Genomic DNA, 20815 nt, shown 5'->3' with positions numbered 1-20815 from the left:
GCTAAGCTATCTCTCCAAGCCTGGAAGAGCTTTTATATTATAAAAAGAATTTGTGCTGGGTATGGTGGCACACACCTTTAATCCCAACACTCGGGTGGCAGAAGTAGGAGGATTGCTGTGAATTCGAGGCCACCCTGAGACTACATAGTAAATTTCAGGGCAGCCTGGGCTAGAACGAGACCCTACCTTGAAAAATACCAAAAAAAAAAAAGAATTTATGCTGCAAAAGAATCAAGCAGCCCATTTTTTCTGTATTATAGATTATTTAAACTCAAAAGGTTGATTTAGAGGCAGTTGTAGGAAGCATCTACTATATACAGTAAGACACAGATAAAGACTGGCAAATTAAGAGTCCCAAACAGCAGCAGGCAGGACACCTAAAGACTGGAACAGAAAAGTCAGATGTACTCAAAAGGAAGGATTTTCACCATTAGTTTTTACTATTCTTAGTCATGCTTCAACTAAACATTCTTTTTTGGTTTTTTTCGAGGTAGGGTCTCACTCTAGCCCAGGCTGATCTGAAACACAATCTGTAGCTCCTGGCTGGCCTTGAACTCACAGCAATCCTCCTACCTCAGCCTCCTGAGTGCTGGGACTAAAGATGTGCACCAATATTCCCAGCTAAACATTCTTCCAATTAGTGGAAATTAAACACAGGGAGAAATGTAACATGTGATAATAATAGCCAACTATTTCTTAAGTTCTGTTTGTTTGTTTTTGTTTTTCTTAGTAGGGTCTCCCTCTAGCTCACGCTGACCTGAAATTATGTAGTCTCAGGGTGTCCTTAAATTCACAATCCTACCTCTGCCTCCGAAGTGCTGGGATTAAAGGCATGTGCCACCATGCCTAGCTAAGAGTAAGTTTTAATAGGAATTTAACTTTTAAGACACAGAGCTCAAAAATAGCCTTGCTACCTAAATTTACAACCAGAAACCACAATAATGGCATTGTTTCAAGGAGAGTGGCTGTCCTCTATATTGTCTAAGAACTTCAAAAAAGGGCAGGGGCACTTTGCTTACTTCCAACTTCCCACATGCCCTTCTGTTTGTGATGCATGCATTCTCAGACACTCAAAGAAATTCCAAGCTCAACAACTAGCCTGGAGGCCTCTCTACAGGCTTCTGCAGGATGACCCAGACAAAGGAACCTGCAAAAGCCCCAATATGAACCAGTGCAAAGGCTCACATTTCTGTGTTGATGTGAGAATTTTCCTGAAAGCTAAGCTAAGACTAAATGAAGAAGGCTGGATCTCTTCCGCAGCTGAAGCAAGATGGCAGGAATAGAACATGCCAGTCAATGGACATGTTCTGAGAAGGGAGGCAAGCAGAAGAAAGGCCCTGGAGTGGGTGAGGGGCACATGTGCTGAAGTCAGAGGTGGCATGCCCAGGAGCATGGTAACTTCTGAGAGGCCATCTGGGAACAAGCAGAAGAGGACTCAGACAAGAGCTACACCAACTGTAACATCCAAGGAGACAGACTCATGGCCAAGGTTCTGCTCTCAGCTCTGAAGGCTGGGAAGACCAACAGGCTTCCCCACCGGACTGGTAGCACCCTAGCACTGGTGTCAGCAAAGGCCAGGGAACAGCAGAACCGAAGGCCAAGCTAGTGCCCCACCCCCAAGCCCTGGGCTTGTGCACACTGGGGCATTCAGGAACCACCAAAGGGAATAAATAGCCTCTTTGGATTGCCCTAACTCCAGCATTTTCACACTTGATTACATTTTTGTATGGTTCTTAGTTTTACTTCAAAATTATGTTAAACTCAGTTCTAAGCCACTGAAAGGATCTGCCAGAACCCTCTGTCCACTGCTAATATGAAGGCCCCGACAGGTAGCTCAGACTAAATTATAGACTATAAGCGACATTACCACATATTCATTTGTTGCTTAAACAGTCCACAAAATAAGCTTGAAAATTAACAAGTTTTCTGAACATGCGATGTAGTTTTTTTCTTTTAAAAAAAATGTATGTATTTATTTGAAAGAAAGAGAGGGAGAGAATGAGCGCACCAGGGGCCTCCAGCCACTGCAAATGAACTCCAGATGCATGCGGCCCCTTGTGCACCTGGCTTACGTGGGTCCTGAAGAATCAAACCTGGATCCTTTGTCTTTACAGGCAAACCCTTCAACCACTAAGTCATATTTCCCGCCCCTAACTTTTTTCAATTTTAAAATTTCATGGTAATGTTTCTGTTTTGGTTTTGGTTTTTCCAGGTAGGATCTCACTCTACCTCAGGCTGAGACCTGGAATTCACTGTGTAGTCTCAGGCTGGCCTCATAGTGATCCTCCTACCTGTGCCTCCTGGGTGCTGGGATTAAGGGTGGGCCCCACCACGCCCAGCAGAGACAGAGGAGTAGGGACACTAGGGCCTCCAGCCACTGCCAATGGACTCCAGGTGCATGTGCCACTTTGCGCACTTGGCTTTACGTGGGTACTGGGGAATCAAACTAGGGTTGTTAGGCTTTACGGGCAAGCACCCTAACTGTTGAGCCATTTCTCTAGCCCCATGTTTCTGCTTTTTAAAACAAAGTAGAAAGGGAGGCAAAACCAACCGTGTTAACCGCAGAGTTTCTGGCTATGTGTCCTGGGAAGAACTGCACCACAGAAGTGCAAGCCCACGAGCCTCTAAGGACGCATGCACGCAGCTATTGTACAAGCAGGTCTCTAAGCAGATCAGCACTCCCATAAATCCTATGAGGACAAGGCACATCCATGTTCCCTGGTAGCCACAGTGCCAGCCCCTGTTCACTGAGCACTTCCTCCAGACCAGGTACTTTCTAGACATCACCCTGTCTGCTCTCAGATACCCTGAAACAGGAATCATTACCATCTCCATGTTAGAGATGAGAAAACTGAGGTTAAAGAGTTGATATAACCTGTCCCAAACCTGGCTAGCTCACCAGCTGGGCTGATCACTGACTGACTAGGGAGAGTACCTAGGTATGAAACCCAGAATTAAGGAAACAAAGAACAGACCCAACAAGTGGTGACAAGCAGGGGAAAAGTAGAGTTGTAGGAGAAAACTTTTAAATTTTCAAGGGCAGAACTGCGTATTCCCTCACCTACTGCCTCAAGTATTTCCCGAGGGCCTTCTGTGCCACAAAGCCTCCCTCTGCCATGTGCCCCGTGCCATGAAGGTGGCTGTGGGAAATGTCCACCAGCTCCAGCAGGGCTGCTTGCCCTCCAGGCTCACAGGAAAGGGGGTCACTGAGGGCTGCCACACAGAAGCAGGGATGGGCATGCTATGGCAGCTACCAGGGTCAGCAAGAACAAGCGGTCAGCAAAAGAGCAACGACGAGCCGTGTGATGAAGTTACCTAGCTTTCGTAAGCTGCCTCACAGTGAGGTGCTACAGAAAAGAGCGAGCCAACAGTGGGGGAGGCTCCTACTGAACTCTTCAAGCACTCGCCCACCCCTGCTCAGGCGGGCTTCTCCTCCAGGTCACTGACCAGGGCAGCTGCAGCAGGGATCAGAGGACCCATGCCAGTGCTGTGTCCAGCTGGGAACAGTCAGGGCAGACCAGAGCTCCCAAGGGTATTGACTGCCATGCCACATCAGGGTCACTATGCTGTGGCTCCTGCACAAATTCCCTGAAGGCTAATTTTTATACTAAAGTTTAATGGAGGACAGTCAGGCTCATTCGTTCACATGCGCACACACACACATGCACAATCTATGGCTACTTACACACACTATCTATGGTTACTTTCTTGCCAAAATAGCAGGGCAGAGTAGATGCAACAAGAGATGGATGGCCCACAAAACCAGAACTATGTCCTCTGGTCTGTTACAGTTTACTGATCAATATATTACATAAAGGGTAGGGTCCTAGTGCTAACGAGAAGAGGGAATAGTGTAGCCCATACCCTCTTGAGGGCTCACAGTGCCCACCAGCACACCTAGGCTCTGGGAAGCTGGCACCTTGACTCCAATCTCCTTAGAGCACAAAGCCTGTTTTTTAGAAATACCACTCAGTATGCCCTCTAATTTCTTGAAAAAAAACTCCAAGTACTAGTCTTAGTAAGATCAAAACTATTCTAATGTGACCCCAAGAACTAAACCTGAGTGCTTGCAAAATCTTTATGAATCCACAAAAAGGTACATGTCATATTAACAAAGACAGGCACTTTGGCCATTCCCCCCACCATTTTTAACCATTGTTTTTCAAATACATAAAGTAAAAACACTAAATCAGCATACTTTATGACTAAATTACAATGACAGAAGTCAAAAGTGTAAAAGAGAGTAACAACCAACTTCCAATTGCAGGAATAAGTCTCAGTTCCTTTTTGCATGCATGTGTGTAGTTTGCATGCCTGTCTATGCAAGTTCAAGTTCGTAAGCTGGTAGGCGCATAGATACGCATGCGAGTGTGTGTGTGGGGGGGGGAACAGGTGGACATCCAGTATTGCTCTATGTCTTATCTGGAGACAGCCCCTTTCTAACTCAGGACTTAATGATTCAACTAGAAAAGCTAGCTCACCAGCCTTTGCCTCCCTACCACTAAGATCTCAGGTGCATGCTACCACGCCTGGCATTTTTACATGGAGCTGGGAGTAAGAACTCAAGTCCTCCATGCACAGCAAGCAGTTTGCCCATCAAACATCTCTCCAACTCCCTCAGTTCTTTTATAAGTCACTTCACTGTGTGTGTGTGTGTGTGTGTGTGTGTGTGTGTGTGTGTATGAATCTTGTCAGGTAGGTATTTTCATGAGCTCTCATATCTTTTTTATACTTATTAGAGACAGAGAGGGAGGGGGAGAGAGTGAGAATGGATGCGCCAGGACCTCTAGCCACTGCAATCTAATTCCAGACACGTGTCACCATGTGCATCTGGCTTCAATGGAACCTGGAGAATTGAGCCTGGCTCCTTAGGCTTCGCAGGCATGCGCCTTAACTGCTAAATTAAGAATTACAGGGCAGGCATGGTGGTGCACACCTTTAATCCCTGCCTCCTAGGGAGGCGGAGTTAGGAGGATTGCCTGTGAGTTCCAGGCCACCCTGAGCTAGAGTAAGACCCTACCTTGAAAAATAAAGATTACAGAATTACCTGGGCGTGATGGCCCAAGCCTTTAATCCCAACACTTCGGAGGCAGAGGTAGAAGGATCGCCACGAGTTTGAGGCCAACCTGAGACTACACAGTGAATTCCAGTTCAGCCTGAGCTAGTGTGAGACCTTACCTCAGGAAAAAAAAAAAAAAGAATTACGGAATTATCCGGGTGTGGTGGCACACGCCTTTAATCCCAGCACTCCCGGGGCGCTGGAGGCAGAGGTAGGAGGATCACTTTGAGTTGAAGGCCACCAGAGACTACATAGTGAATTCTAGGTCAGCCTAGGCTAGACTGAAACCCTACATCAAAACAAAACAAAACAATTACAGAATTAGTACGGTATGGTGGCATAGGCCTTTAATCCCAGCCCTCAGGAGGCAGAGGTAAGAGGATAACTCTTGAGTCTGAAGCCACCACGAGACTACACAGTGAATTCCAGGTCAGTCTGGGATATAATAAGACCCTACCTGGAAAAAAAAAATTAATAGAATTGGGAGTGAGGAAGATGGCTCAGTGGTTAAAGGCACTTGCTTGTAAGGCCTGGGGTTCAATTCTCCAGTATTCATGTAAAGCCAAAAACTCAAAGTGGAAGGGAGGAAAGGGAGGGAAGAAGGTAAGGCCAAAGGAAGGAAGAAAGAAGGGAGAGGGGAGGGGAGTGAAGGGAAGGGAAGATGGAGAAAGGAAGGGAAAGGGAAGGAAAAGGAAGGGAGGGAGGGCAGGAGAGAGGGAGGAAGGGAAAGAGGGAAAGGATAAAAGAGAAAGAAAAGAAAGAATTAGTTATTGAATCAAACAGGCCATGGTGGCACATGTCTATAATCTCAGTTTTGGAGAGGTGGAAGCAGGAGGATTGGGAATTCAAGGCCAGCTTGGGCCAAATGAGATTCTACCTCAAATTTGAATAGCAAACTTCTGTTCTCTAAGGGCCCCTTGGATGATTCACACTGGTCCATCATTACCCCTAAAAAACTCTCAGTGAAGCCCGTTCTCATCCTTCTCCTAGTTACTCCAGTCTCATTTTTTTTAATATCACAATGATTTTATTTCATGTAGTTTACATTTAGAATTATAATGAAAAATCCAAATAAAGACCTCTTACCTTCTGTTTTGTTTTGACAAGCATGAGCATAAAAGTCTCAACTTTTGCCAGGTGTGGTGGTGCACTCCTTTAATTCCAGCAGAGGTAGGAGGACTGCTGTGAGTTCAAGGTCACCCTGAGACTACATAGTGAGTTCCAGGTCAGCCTGGGCTAGCGTGAAACCCTACCTCAAAAAAAAGGGGGGGGGAGGCTGGAGGGATGACTTAGCAGTTAAGGCATTTGCCTGCAAAACCAAAGGACCCAAGTTCAATTCCCCAGGACCCACGTTAGCCAGATGCACAAGGTGGCACACACATCTGGAGTTTGTTTGCAGTGACGCACCCATTCTCTCCCTCTCTGCCTCCCTCTTTCTCTGTCAAATATATAAATAATATTTTAAAAAAGAAAAACCAAAAGAAATGTTGGAGGGATGGCTTAGTGGTTAGGGTGTTTGCCTGCAAAGCCAAAGGACCCAGGTTTGATTTCCCAGGATTCAAGTTAGCCAGATGCACAAGGGGGCGCACACATCTGGAGCTCATTTACAGTGGCTGGAAACCCTGGCACACTCATTTCTCTCTCTCTGTCAAATAAATAAATAATAAAATATTTGTTTACACTTACTTCCTATTTAGCCAAGACTTGATAATGAGGTAGAAGAACTACCATTTCTCAGAAATGTCCTGCAATAAACAAGAACATGAACTCATCAGCCTGGAGCAAAGTTAACACCACAACCAAAGGGAAAGGTGTGGGACCAATACTCTCTGCTTGCTTCCCCTTCCCCCACTTCCTAAACTGGCTCTAAACTTCCAGCATAGGGTTTTGTGGGTGTGTGGTTTTCTGGAACAGAATCTCACTCTGTAGCCCAGTATGGCCTGAAACTCACTACATGACGTAGACGAGCCTCAAACTCATGGTAACCCTCCAGTCTTAGGCTCTTGAGTGCTGGGACTATAGGAGTGTGCGCCATAGGCCTGCACAGGGCTTTAATTCACTGCTACGGAGACCTGGCAAGCAACATAGTCCATGACTCAAGCACATTTTCCATACGTGCAGATTTACAAAATAAAAACATACAACTCTCACTTTGACCATCGATATTTGGTTCAGTCTACTGGTTCGGCAAGTCATCTCCCTCAAACTGGGCTCTTCACCTAGAAAACAGCAGTCATGCCAATTCTCTTCACATCCTATCAACAATGTAGGATCACGCTGAGACAGCTTGGAGAAGAGCACTGTGATACACAAAATACTGCATATGGGGAGATGGCTCAGCCATTAAAGGAACTTGTTTACAAAGTCTGTCAGCCTGTGTTTGATTCCTCAGTACCCACCTAAAACCAATTGTGGTTACCAAAAGTGGCACACAGGTCTGGTGTTTGGTTACAGTAGCAAGAGGCCCTGGCTGGCTCATGTTCTCTCTCTTACTCAAATAAGTGAATAAAATTATTTTTTAAAGAACTGCATAAGCCAGTCGTGGTGGCACACACCTTTAATCCCAGCACTGGGGAGCAGACAGAGGATCGCCATGAGTTCAAAGCCACCCTGTTGACTACACAGTGAATTCCAGGTCAGCATGTGCTAGAGTGAGACCCTACCTTGAAAAACCAAAAAACAAACAAACAAAAATAAAGTTATGCATAAAGGGCTAGAGATATGGCTCAGTGGCTAAGGCATTTGCCTGCAAAACCAATGACCTAAATTAACTCTTCAGTACCCACATAAAGCCAGATGCACAGTAGCATTCTGGAGTTCAGCAACTGAAGGCCCCGGCATGCCTTTTCTCCCTCCCCACCTCGCAAATAAATATAAACAAATATTTAAAGTATTGCATAAAAGTTGGAAAGCAAGCTCGGTTGGTAAAGTGCTTGCCTTGCAAGCATGAAGACCCAAGTTCAATCCCCAGAACACACATAAACCTATAAAATTACTATATAAGGCCTGGCACAGTGGCACATGCCTTTAAACCCTGAACCCTGGAGATAGAGGCAGGAGGATCACAGTAAGTTTAAGGGCAGCCTTGTATTACAGAATGAGATCCAGGTCAGCAAGGCTACAGTGGGACCCTACCTGATGGTGGGGGTGGGGAGGTACCTCACAGACCACATGTTAATGGCTAATTGTATCCACAAGTTTCTTTATACTTCTGGGGCTCAGTGTTAGACCTTGCTTGAAAAGCCTGACTTCCTGGGTTTGATTCCCCAGTGTCCATGTAAATGCACAAAGTGGCCCATTCACTTTTGAGTTCATTTGCAGTGGCAAGAGGCCTTGGCATGCCTATTCATATTCTCATTCTCTCTCTCCCTCTCTCTGCTTGCAATTTTTTTGTTTGTTTTTGTTTTTGTTTTTCTGTGGTAGGGTTTCACTCTAGCTCAGGCTGACCTGGAATTCACTATGTAGTTTCAGGGTGGCCTTGAACTCATGGTGATCCTCCTACCTCTGCCTCCCCAGTGCTGCAATTAAAGGCATCGTCAGCACACCCAACTAATAATAAAAATATTTTTTAAATATAGGGGCTGGAGAGATGGCTCAACAGTTAAGGCACTTGCCTGTAAAGCCTAACAACCCTGGTTTGATTCCCCAGTACCCATGTAAAGCCAGATGCACAAAGTGGCAATGCATCTGGAGTTCCATTTGCAGCAGCTTGAGGCACTGGGAAGCCCACACATTCTCATTCTTATTCATATCTCTCCCCCTTGCAAATAAATCAAATTTTTGTTTTAAAAAAAAGTAATTAAATAGGCCAGGTATGATGGCACATGCTTTAATCCCAGCACTCGGAGGCCAAGGTAGAAGGATCGCTCTGAGTTCAAAGCCAGCCTGAGACTAGTGAATTCCAGGTTAACCTTGGCTAGAGCAAGACCCTACCTCAAAATAACAAACAAATAAAATAAATAAATAAAAAGTAAATGTACTTCTCTCCAGAAATGGTGAAGCATGCCTTTAATCCCAGCTCTCCAGAGGCACAGGTAGGAGGACTGCCCTAAATTTGAGGTCAGCCTGGGACTAGAGTGAGTTCCAAGTCAGCCTGGGCTAGAGTGAGACTGACCTCGAAAAAAATACATTCTTTCTTTCTCTCTCCCCCTACCCCCACTTTCCTTTATTGCACTTAAAGTGATCACAGCTCTTTGGGAAGCTGAGGCAAGCCCTCCAAAGAGCCCAAGAGCTCAGTACTAGCCTCAGCGATACAGTGAAACTGTTCTTGAAAACTTTTTGTTGAGTTATGTGCATGTTCATAATCCCAGTACTCAAGAGGCTGAGGCAAGAGGATCATAGATTTGAAACCAGAGTTAGGGTCATAGCACTGAAACTTAATCCCATGTTCAAATTTCAGAAAGTAGTTTTAAAAACTTCTTAGTTAGGCTGAAGAGATGGCTTAGCAGTTAAGGAAGGCGCTTGCCTGCCAGAGGACCCAGGTTTGATTAACCAGGACCCACGTAAGCCAGATACACAAGATAGCACATGTGTCTGGAGTTGTTTGCAGTGGCTGAAAGCCCTGGCATGCCCATTCTCTCTTTCTCTCCCTCCCTCCTTCTCTCAATAAATTAAAAAAAAAAAATGCCAGGCGTGGTAGTACACGCCTTTAATCCCAGCACTCTGAAGGCAAAGGTAGGAGGATCACCATCAGTTTGAGGCCACCCTGAGACTACATAAACAATTCCAGGTCAGCCTGAGCTGAAGTGAAACCCTACCTCGAAACACACACACACACACACACACACAAAAAAAAAAAAAAAAAAACTTTTTAGGGCTACAGGGATGGCTTAGCTGCAGTTAAGGCACTTGCCTGCGAAGCCAAAGGACCCAAGTTCAATTCCCCAGGATCCACATAAGCCAGATGCACATACATGTGGAGTTCATATGCAGCAGCTGAAGGCTCCATCACACCCATTCTCTCCTCTATCAAATGAATAAAATAAGCAAAATAAATAATAAAATAAAAACCTTTTTAGTCTATTTGTTGTACACTATAATAAAGTTTGCCAAAATAAAGCCCAAATCAGTGAGTGCGGTGATGGATGCCTTGATATCAGTTCTTGGGAGGCTGAGGCAGAAGGATCCTGACTTCAAAACCAGCCTGGGCTCCACAGCAAACTCCAGTCCAGTGTGAACTAAAGAGACAGCAAGCCTTGCCAAGCATGAAGAACTGTCATGAGTTCAAGGCTGACCTAGAGCTACAGAATGAGTTCCAGGTCAGCCTGGGCTAGAATGAGACCTTTCCTTGAAGCCCCACCCTCCACCCCCACCATAAAAAAAAAGTCTACTTCTTGCCCAGATATTTATTTCTCTTACACTGTTTCATCAAGAACCCTCAGTGGTGAAAGGCACTGGTATGCTCTTTTAATACGGACATATGAAGTGAGAAAGTTTCTAACACCCACACCAACTATATATTGGTAACACTAAGTCCAAAGTTCCCACTTCTTATAAAGGGTGCCAAGAAGACTGAGCCTGTGACAAAGTGTTTACGGATTCAACACGAAACAAGGAAAACGCTACTTCAGTAATGTCTGAGTCCATCAAACTATGTACCACTTCAGAGCAGCCTGGTCAGTGGGGCCTCCTCCTCCCACTGCTCTCCTTTGGGATACATTCCTTCCTTCTGGTAACCTTGTATGAGCGCCCTCACCTTAGGGGACAACTGTCTGTCACTGGTGACCATGCATCCATCAGTCAGATGCTGCCTGGCCCCTAGTGGAGTGGTTTATGTATGCATGGGCACTCTCCTTGGTGGCTGCATGTGCATGGTAGGCAGCATTCTCTCTGGTAAGCGCCCCAACATCAGGGCCACTCTCTCCTCCACCCACTACCACAGGCACAAATATACCTCACCAGCACTAATGGCTTCACAGGCCAGTCCCCAAAGATGTGTCCTGCCTGTCACAGCAGTCCAAACCACTCTTGTTTCTCGGGCTCTAAGGCAGTCTGCTCCCTCTCCTTTTATCTTCCCAGGCACAGGGACCCCTCTCAAACTTAATCTTATGCTCAGTACATACACTTTGCTCCCTCCTCAGCCCAATTTCTCAGTCTTCTTGGCACCCTTTATAAGAAGTGGGTACTTTGGAGCCAGGTGTGGTGGCGCACGCCTTTAACCCCAGCACTCGGGAGGCAGAGGTAGGAGGACTGCTGTGAGTTCGAGGCCACCCTGAGACCACATAGTGAATTCCAGGTCAGCCTGAGCTAGAGTGAAACCCTACCTCAAAAAACCAAAAACAACAAACAAACAAAAAAAAAGTGAGTACTTTGGATTATCAGTATATAGTCTGGTGTGTTTGGAAACCTTTTTCATTTAATATGTCCAAATTAAAACAGCACACTAGTGCCTTCTTCTGAAAGCCTGAGATGCAACTTAAAAAAAAAAAAAAGACTGAATTCCTGGAGAATGTTATTCTTACGTCTCTGTCCCATCCAGCCAAATGCCTTCACTCCTTTAAATGAAGTTAAGGTAAATATGTTAGCCATTCATTTGTTTAATATATATCCTTCAGATTACTCCAGGCAAGGTTTCACCTTGTTTGACATATTCAATAATAATTCCCCCTTCCTTAGCAGTCCACACTAATACAGTCTTTCATGGTAACATGATGATATTACATGTAATAGAAGACTCAGATATGGTCATCATTTTATTCTTTGGGTCACGTAAATCAAAACCATTAAAATCTTACTTTCTTGGGCTGGAGAGATGGCCTAGCAGTTCAGGCACTTGTCTGCACAAGCCTAAGGAACAAGGTTTGATTCCCTGGTACCCACATAAGAGGGTACATGCACCTCAAGTTCATCTGCATTGGCTAGAGGCCCTAGGGCACCCATTCTCTTATCTTCCTCTTTCTCTCAAATAAATAAATAAATTTTATTAAAAAAAAACTTACTTTTGGTGGCTGGAGAGATTGCTTAGTGGTTAAGGCACTTGCCGGTAAAGCCAGAGGACCCAGGTTCGATTCCCCAGTACCCACATAAAGCCAGATGGTCAAGATGGTACATGCATTGGAGTTTGCAGTGGCTGGAGGCCCTAGTGTGTCCATTCTCTCTTTATCTACTTCTTTCTTTCTCTCTCTCATAAATAACAATAAATTAAAACATCTAAAAAATCTTACTTTTTGACATTTTTATACTGGAAAAGCAGAAGTGCTGCTGGGTAAAAACTGGAAAGGGAAGGCAAACAAAGTGGTTAAACGTGGAAAGTCCTTTCTGATAAAGCTCTGCTGTGATTACAGCATAGGATGTATCTGACCATCCAATAACAGAAACTACCCACAGAAGCTATCATTTGGGCCCCATCTTGGAAATAGCTGGATATATACAATAATATAATATAATAATAAATTGTTGTGTTTTCTGCTTTTTAGACAGACTCTATAAAACTTTCATTCAGTAATACCAAAGCTGAAAAATTATTCAAGTTACTGATTCAGAAAACAAGCTTCAAAGCTGAACTTGTTTGGTATAGTATACATTTCATGTAATTAGTCTTTTCACTCAAACATGACAAGATTACAAAAGCAAAGGAGATCTGTTCTGCAGAAGAGCCCTTAAAATTATTGTTTCTGCGTCTTATTTCACTTAACTGATTTTATAAAATTAATGGCAATAATCAACTTTTTTAAAAAATCATTATTAGCTGGGTGTGGTGGCACACACCTTTAATCCCAGCACTTGGAAGGCAGAGGTAGGAGAATCACTATGAGTTGACACCAACCAGCCTAAGACTGCACAGTGAATTCCAGGTCAGCCTGGGCTACAGTGAGACCCTATTTCCCAAACAACAACAAAAAAATTAATGATTTTTCTATACCTGAGATTTACACCTTCCCACTGCCTAGGAAATTTTAACTTAACAAGAATCACCTTGAAAAAAGAATTTAATCGTCTCTTATTTGTACACTAATGTTACACATCTCCTTTCACAACAGGATTCCAGGAACAGTATTCAAACTAACCACAAAATTCAAGTTTTGTTTCAACAGATTTGGGTGTTTTTAAAATTTTTTTCTACACGGGTGCTCAATCATAGAAATAATTCCACAAGTGGAACGGCTGTGTCTAGCGCAAATCTGAAGGCAACAATGTAATTTGATTTGGACCCATTCATCAGAAACTAATTTTCAGATGCCGCTATAAGACTGTAAGGGAGGAACGCTAGCTGCGCTGAGCCGGCATTGTTCCCGGCAGCGCACAAGTTTTTACTGCAAAGGAGACTCAAAAGAGGAAATACACAGAGTCGGTAACGTCACCATAAATCAGTCCAGAAGAACCCAGCATTACTGAATGCAGAGAAAACTCTTGGGAGAACTGGATATGATCACTTAAGAAAGTTTCCAGGGAAGCTGTTTTAATGGGGGGGGGGGGGAGAGATTGATTCAGTCAGTAGCCTGATAATTTTTTTTGTTGTTTAGAAACTGTAATTCTTCCCATAATTTCTGTACATCTCCACTGTAAAACCAATGCAAGATCAAAATAAGCCTGGAGCCCAAATGGCCTTTAGAAAGAAAGTCTGCTATCTAACTTTCTTTTAAAGTTACCTATGTAAATGAAACACGCCACAACAAACTGAAGACATTTGGCTAATGAACTCTGGGGGTTTGAGAAAGGTCAGCAGAAAAAAGAAAAAAGAAAGTTAAATGAAGAACCAAGAGTTTCTAAATAACGTGTGTGTGTGTGTGTGTGTGTGTGTGTAACACAATCCAAGAAACTTCTCACTGAGTCGCAACTCACAAGCCGGTGGCCCGCGTCCTCCGACTTGCAGAGCGAGCACTTTAGTGGCCCGTCCAGGGAGCTCGGGCTCCCTGTCCGCCGCACTCGGCGCCTCCAGCCCTCCAGGGGCCCCCTCTTGCTGTCATCCCAGCCGGCCACGCGTGCGGACTCCCGGCCGCGCCCCCGCGCTTCACTTTTGCTCCTGGGGAGCTTCCCGGCCGCCGGCCTCGAGGAGGGGCCGGACCCCGCCGGGGAAGCAGCACTTTGGGGACGGTCTCCGAGACCCCCGTTTCCCCTTCCCCTGCCCGCGACCGGCGGTGACAGCGCGCCGGGTGCCCTCCTTCCCACCCCCCGCCCCAAGCCTCGAGCCTCACCTGTGCTGTCATTCGCCGAGAAGCCGGGAGAGCTGAGTTTGGCTCGCTTCGGGTTGGGCGGTCCGTCTAGCAAGTTCTCGGCCATCTTCACCTGCTCGTGGAAACAGCCCCGAGCGCGGGCGGACGGGCGGGCGGGCGGCGCGGGCCGGCGGCTGCGAGCGAGGTGAGCGTGCGAGCGAGCGAGCGAGCGAACGCAGGAGCGCGGGCCGGGCCGCGGAGGGCGCAGGCCGGGGTGGGGGAGGCGGCGGCCAAATCTCAGCCTCAGCAACAGCGCCCCGCAGCGCTCACCGCCCGCCCCCGGCTGCCGCCGCCGCCGCCACCGCCGCCGGCCGCAGCCCCCTCATGCCCCTTGCCCGCCTCCCGAGCGCGACACTCCGCGGCCGGGGCCGTCCCCCGGAGGTCCGGCTGTCGTTCCCCCCCACCCGCCCCGGGCCCGGCTGGCAGCGACGGCGCCCGGCCCCGATGGCTCAGGCGGCGCCCGGGAACATGGTGCCGCCGCCGCCGCCGCCGCCGCCTTGCTCGCTTCCCCCCCCCCCAACCCGCGCCCCACTTAATGAATTCGCCCGCGGCCCGACGACCAAGGGGCTCCGGGCTCCGCCGCTGGCCCGCGGCCCGCCGCTGCCGCCGTAAAGAAAAACAATGCGCCGAGCGGGGCCGCCGCCGCCGCCGCGCCGCGGCCCCCCCCACCCCGTGCCGCCGCCGCCGCTGCCGCCGCCGCCGCCGCCGCCGCCGCGGACACCGCCGCCGCCGCCGCCGGGCTCCGGGAGGCCGAGCCGAGAGACGAGCGGGGCCGCCCGGGGCGGGCGCCGAGGGCCGGGTGGAGCGGGCCGGCCGGGCGGAGCGGGGTGCGCGGGCGGTTGTGCGGCCCGGGACCGACGGGGCCGAGTAGATCGCGCTCGAAGCCCCGGTCGGGTCCGCGACAAGATGGCGGCTGTTGATTCCTCAATTAAAAAAAAAAAGAAAGTTTTTTTTCTTCTCTTTCCAGAGCCTGAACGGGGAGGGGGAGGGGGCGGGGCACGCCGGTGCGTCACCCCCCGCGGCGTCACCACGCACGGCCCCCGCCCCGCCTCCTCCACCTGCGCCGGCCGCTCCGGAAAAAGCCGAGGACGTTCGGGAGCAGCGCGCGAAGGCGCCCGGCGGCCGTGCGTGAGCCCGCGGGGCTGCGGCGCCGCCGGGCCCGGCCTGACGAGACGTGAGGGACGCGGAAAGCGAGTCGCCGGCGCTTCGGTCCTGACGGAGGTCGGGGCCCCGGCCTGCGCTCGCGCGGGGCACGGCCTGCCTTGGAGCCGGGCCCCCTCCCTCGGGCGCGGAGTCGGCGCCCGCCCGGGCCCGCCCGTCCCGCTGGAGCCCCTTCTCCTGGCCACCGGCTCGCTAGCTTCCCCGGGTGACATCGGACTGGGAGACCGCCCTGCTCCCCTCCAGCCCAGACCGCGCCGCTTGCCCGCTCCCCGTGCCGGTGAAGGGGCCTCTGCAGGTTTCGGTTCACCCTCGGAGGAGTGCGTGTCGACGGGGAAACTGAGGCAGAAAGGGGCCCAGCAACTTCCCCAAGGTCAGCGAGGGAGGAAATTCAAGCCCTCGCCCTCTCCGACTGCAGAGAAGGGCCTGCGAGGCTCCTGAGCACCCCGGCTCCCAAGTCCATGGCCGCGGGGTCAGGACCAACACGGTCACCCGAAAGACGGGGGCGGAGAGCGCGTCTACACGGAGTCCCCCCACCCCCAGGACCTGCCTCGAGGCCCCGGGGGTACATCCTGCCGCTGATCACCACCCAGGCTGTCACCAAGCGCCCAGTCAGGGGTGGGATCACGGGGAGACAGTCACTGCCCGCCCCAAACTCTGAAAAACTAAGTTTTCCCCACTAAAATATCTGCCTCTCAAAACTTGCCACCTTCATCCCAGGTCCTTATCTTTAAGGTATCGCCAGCACACCTGTTTCCTAAACCAGAAACCTGTGAGTCACACGGGCTCCTCCCTCTCCGCCCACGATGCTACCAGTCTCCCCAAGTCCTTACCTGGACTCCTCCACGCCGCCGCCCCCAGTGCCTTGCAGCGTGGTCCCATCCTGTGGCTACAGGGGTAACTTCTCACTTAAGTGGAATCTGTTAACACGACATGTGTACACACACATATTTACACACATGCAGTGATTGTCTCCCAGTGTCAGGATTGAGTGAGTCTTTTTTTTTTTAATCTTCAAATATTTTATTTATTTGAGAGAGAGGGAGAGATGAGCATGCCAGGACCCCTAGCCATTGCAAATGAGCTCTAGATGCATGCTCCACCATGTGCATCTGGCTTATGTGGGTCCTGGAGAAATCGAACCTGGGTCCTTGGGCTTTGCAGGCAAGCACCTTAATCACTAAGCCATCTCCCCAGCCCAGGTGAGTCTGTTTTTCATACTTACACTATTCAAAACTTGACCTACCATCCATGTTACATCTGTCCATTATCTTCATCACTCAGGTCACAATCAACATCTCACACCCACTCATCCACTAGGTAGCTCCCATCATTCGGACCACTTTAATTTTTTTGGTTCTTCGAGGTAGGGTCTCACTCTAGTCCAGGCTGACCTGGAATTCACTACAGAGTCTCAGGGTGGCCTCCAACTCAGGGTGATCCTTCTACCTCTGCCTCCAGAGTGCTGGGATTAAAGGTGTGCACCACCATGCCTGGCCCACTTTAATATTTTTGCAAATTCCATTGCCAATGCTAATAATATGTGTCCTTGGTAAACTCTAATTCATCCTCCAAGACCCAGTAAATAATTTCTGGGCAAATTCACAGTGGGAATATAATACACTCTGTAAGGGTGTTGTTTTTTCCAATTCATTCATGTTTTTATTTATTCATCTAATATCTCTGAGAATTTCCCAAGGGTATAGCTGCTGTACTAACTCCCTAAGCAAAGCATAAAGAAATGTCTATATACTCTATTTGAGGACTTTAAATAACAAGCCATAACCAGCATATTCAAGTCCATCTGCAGAGGATAGGTGGGAAATACATGGAATCACAGAATGACACGGAGGCAGAACTGCTGTATGTGAACACTGCACTGGATGGCTGTCTCGCCACGGGTGTGCCCGTTGATGGTAAGGACTTGGTTTTGGTCAGGGTTATGGTGCTGTCCAGAAAGTAGGTTTGTGGCTAGAGAGATTGCTCAGTGGTTAAGGCACTTGCCTGCAAAGCCTAACAACCTGGATTTGATTGCCCAGTACCCATAATAAAGCCAGATGCACAAAGTGGCACATGTGCCAGGCATGGTGGTTCACACCTTTAATCCCAGAACTTGGGAGGGAGAGGTAGGAGGATCACCATGAGCTCAAGGCCATCCTGAGACTATATAGTGAATTTCAGGTCAGCCTGGCCTAGAATGAAACCCTACCTCAAAAAAACAAACAAACAAAAAAAGTGGCACATGAATCTGGAGTTTGTTTGCAGTGGTTAGAGACCTTTGCATGACCATTCTGTCTCAATCTCTGTCTTCTTGTAAATAAATAAAATATTTTTTAAAGTAGGTTTGTAAATTTGATGCTTGAATAAGACGCATTGTCAGGTCCTCTTAGTCCTGGAGGCATCCAAGCGGGTAAGAGTGGACCCACACTACCAGGCACTCATCCATAGAGTGGACGTGGCGTCCATCCAGCTAGAATTCTTAGCTGGGGCCTTTCCCAAGGGAATTTATAACATCATTCATCCCCTCCTCAGTAGATGGCCAAGAAGGGTGCCCATAACTCTGAACCATCACCTTGCTTGTGAGCAGCTTTGGCATTAAGTCACACTCCATTTTACAAAAGAGAAGGCTGAGGGACCCAATCCCAATGAGTCAGAGTTGGCATGGGACACATGGTCTGGATCATAGTTCTTCAGACATCCTAAAGCACACCTGCTTCCAGGAATGTATGTTTGTTTGTTTTTCCTTTTACCTCTTACATTCTTTTTGAATTTAATTTAAATCTTTATTGACAGCTTCCATAATTGTAAACAATATCCCATGGTAATGCCCTCCCTCACCCCACTTTCCCCTTTGAAACTCCACTCTCCATCATATCCCCTCCCTCTCCCAATCAGTCTTATTTTGATGTCATGATCTTTTCCTCCTATTATGATGGGTTTTTGTTTCCTTCCTTTCTTTCTTTTCCTTCTTCTTTTTTTTTTTTTGTTTGTTTGTTTGAGAGATAAGGTATCACTGTGGCCCAGGTGGACCTGAAACTCACTATGTAGTTCCAGGCTGGCCTCAAACACATCAAACTTACCGCAATCCTCCTATCTCAGCCTCTCGAGTGAGTGCTGGGATTAAAGGTGTGCATCACCATTTTTTCTAGCTCATTCTTCTCCCTTGTACCATTTTTTTTTTTTGGTGGGGGGGGAGGTGAAGGGGATCGAGGTAGTCTTAGTCCAGGATGACCTGGAATTCACTATGTATCTCAGGATCAGTAGCAATCCTCCTACCACTACCTACCAAATACTGGGATTAAAGACATGCGCCACCATCCCCGGCCATTTAAAAAAATGTATTTTTTATTTATTTTAGAGAGAGAGAATGGGTATACTAGGGCCTCCAGCTACTGCAAATGAACTCCAGATACATACTCCACCTTGTGCATCTGGCTTTTGTGAGTTCTGGGGAGTCAAAACTGGGTCCTTAGGTTTCGCAGGCAAGTGCCTTAGCCATTAAGCCACCTCTCCAGCCCTCACTTGTACCATTTTGATGAGCTCCTCTGGTGCTTGCTGGTACCTGCTTTTCCTCTTTTTTCTTCTTCCTTCAGTCCGTGTCTAATCAGAGAACACTGTACTCAGAAATGAATAGGAAAGCCTGACATGATGACACATGTCTTTAATCACAGCACTTGGAGGGGCAGAGGTAGGAGGATCACTGTGATTTCAAAGCCACTGTGGAACTACAGAGTGAGTTCCAGGCCAGCCTGAGCTGGAATGAGCCACCACTTTGAAAAAGGATTAAAAAGAAATGGATAGGAAAACAAGGGTGGAGGAGTAGATCTTGCCTGCCCACCCTTGGCTGGTTCATTTGATGGTGTACATCTGTAATCCCAGCACAGGGAAGATGGAGGCAGGAGGATCAGAGGTTCAAGGTCATCCTAGGCTACATTGTTAAGAGGCCTGACTGGGATACATGTGACTCTCTCAAAGAGGAGGAGGAAGCAGGGGAGAGAAGAAAATTCATTTGACTGATAAATGAATAAACCTGTCCAACAGTGGAGTAGTATTTGGTCATGGAAAGGAATCACACAATACAATATGAATAAACCCGAAGTCATGTTCACAGAAGACAGGCAACAGAAAACCACATAGCATATGACTCTGTCTATACGAAATGCCCTGGACAGGAAAGTTCAGAGACAATAGGGAGATTCATAGTTCTCAGAGCTTGAGGGGGGCTTGTAGATGACAGTTATAGGAGATGGGGTTCTTTTTGGTGATGAAGATGTTCTGAGGGACTGGAAAGATGGCTCAGTAGTCAAAGACACTTATTTTCAATGCATGGCAGCCTATATTCAATTCCCAAGCCATCCACATAAACCAAACACAAAGTGTGGTACAAGTTTCTGGTGTTCATTTGCAATGGCAAGAGGTCCTCATATTCCTTATAGCCTCACCATTAAGCCCAGCACTTGGGAGGTAGAAGGATCATCCATGAGTTCAAGGCCACCCAGAGACTACATAGTGAATTCCAGGTCAGTCTGGGCTAGAGTGAAACCCTACCTCAAAAAACCAAAATAATAATAATAATTTAAAAAATAATAATAGTTAAAAGGGCTGAAGAGATGGGTTGGTACTTAAGGCTCTTGCCTGTGAAGCCTAAGAACCCAGGTTGAATTCCACAGTACCCACATAAACCAGATGTACAAGGTAGTACATGCATGGATTCATTTGCAGTGGCTGGAGGCCCTGGTGCACCCATTCTCTCTATACCTCCCTCTTCCTGTCTCTTTCTCCCTCTCTCTCAAATAAATAAAATAATTTTTGAAATATTTATTTATTTATTTGAAAGAGGGGAAAAGACAGAGAGAGATAGAATGGGTATGCCAGAGCCTATAGCCATTGCAAACACATTCTAGACACATGCACCACATTGTACATCTGGCTTTATGTGGGTATTGGGGAATTGAACATGGGTCCTTAGGCTTTTTCAGGCAAACACCTTAACTATTGAGCCATGTGTTCAGCCCCAGTAATTTTTTTTTTAAAAAAAAAGGGCTGGAGAGATGGCTCAGCATTTAAGGCACTTGCTTGCAAAGACTAAGGACCCTGGTTCAATTCCTCAGTACCTGCATAAAGTCAGATACACAAGGTAGTGCATGCATCGGGAGTTAGTCTGCAGTAGAGAGGCCTGGTAGGTCCATTCTCCCTCTCCATCGGCTTCTTTCTCAAATTAATAAACAATTTTTAAGTGTATATTTTTTATTTAAGTGAGAAAGATGTAGAAAGAGAGAATGGGCGCACCAGGGCCTTCAGCCAATGCAAACTCCAGACACATGCACCACCTTGTACATCTGGCTTACGTGGGTCCTGGAGAATCGAACCTGGGTCCTTTGGCTTTGCAGGCAAGTGTCTTAACTGCTAAACCATCTTTCCAACCCAATAAATATTTTTTTTAAAA

The 20815-nt window shown here is 47.4% G+C and overlaps 1 protein-coding gene across 4 annotated transcripts in view; it reads right to left on the bottom strand.

The window, feature by feature from the left end:
- Positions 1-14324, bottom strand: part of LOC101610963 (CREB binding protein) — a 153955-nt gene extending 139631 nt beyond the window's left edge. For all 4 annotated transcript variants that reach the window (XM_045130127.1, XM_004652216.3, XM_045130128.1 and 1 more), the window contains exon 1: positions 14194-14324. In XM_045130127.1, coding sequence (XP_044986062.1) covers positions 14194-14278 — 85 coding nt within the window. In that variant the 5' untranslated portion in view covers positions 14279-14324. The remainder of the gene's footprint in view (positions 1-14193) is intronic.
- Positions 14325-20815: the final 6491 nt, after the last annotated feature.

Source organism: Jaculus jaculus, chromosome 11, assembly GCF_020740685.1.
Source record: "Jaculus jaculus isolate mJacJac1 chromosome 11, mJacJac1.mat.Y.cur, whole genome shotgun sequence".
NCBI lineage: Eukaryota > Metazoa > Chordata > Mammalia > Rodentia > Dipodidae > Jaculus > Jaculus jaculus.
Note: the sequence above shows the minus strand (reverse complement) of the source record. Positions and strands in the feature narration are given on the sequence as shown.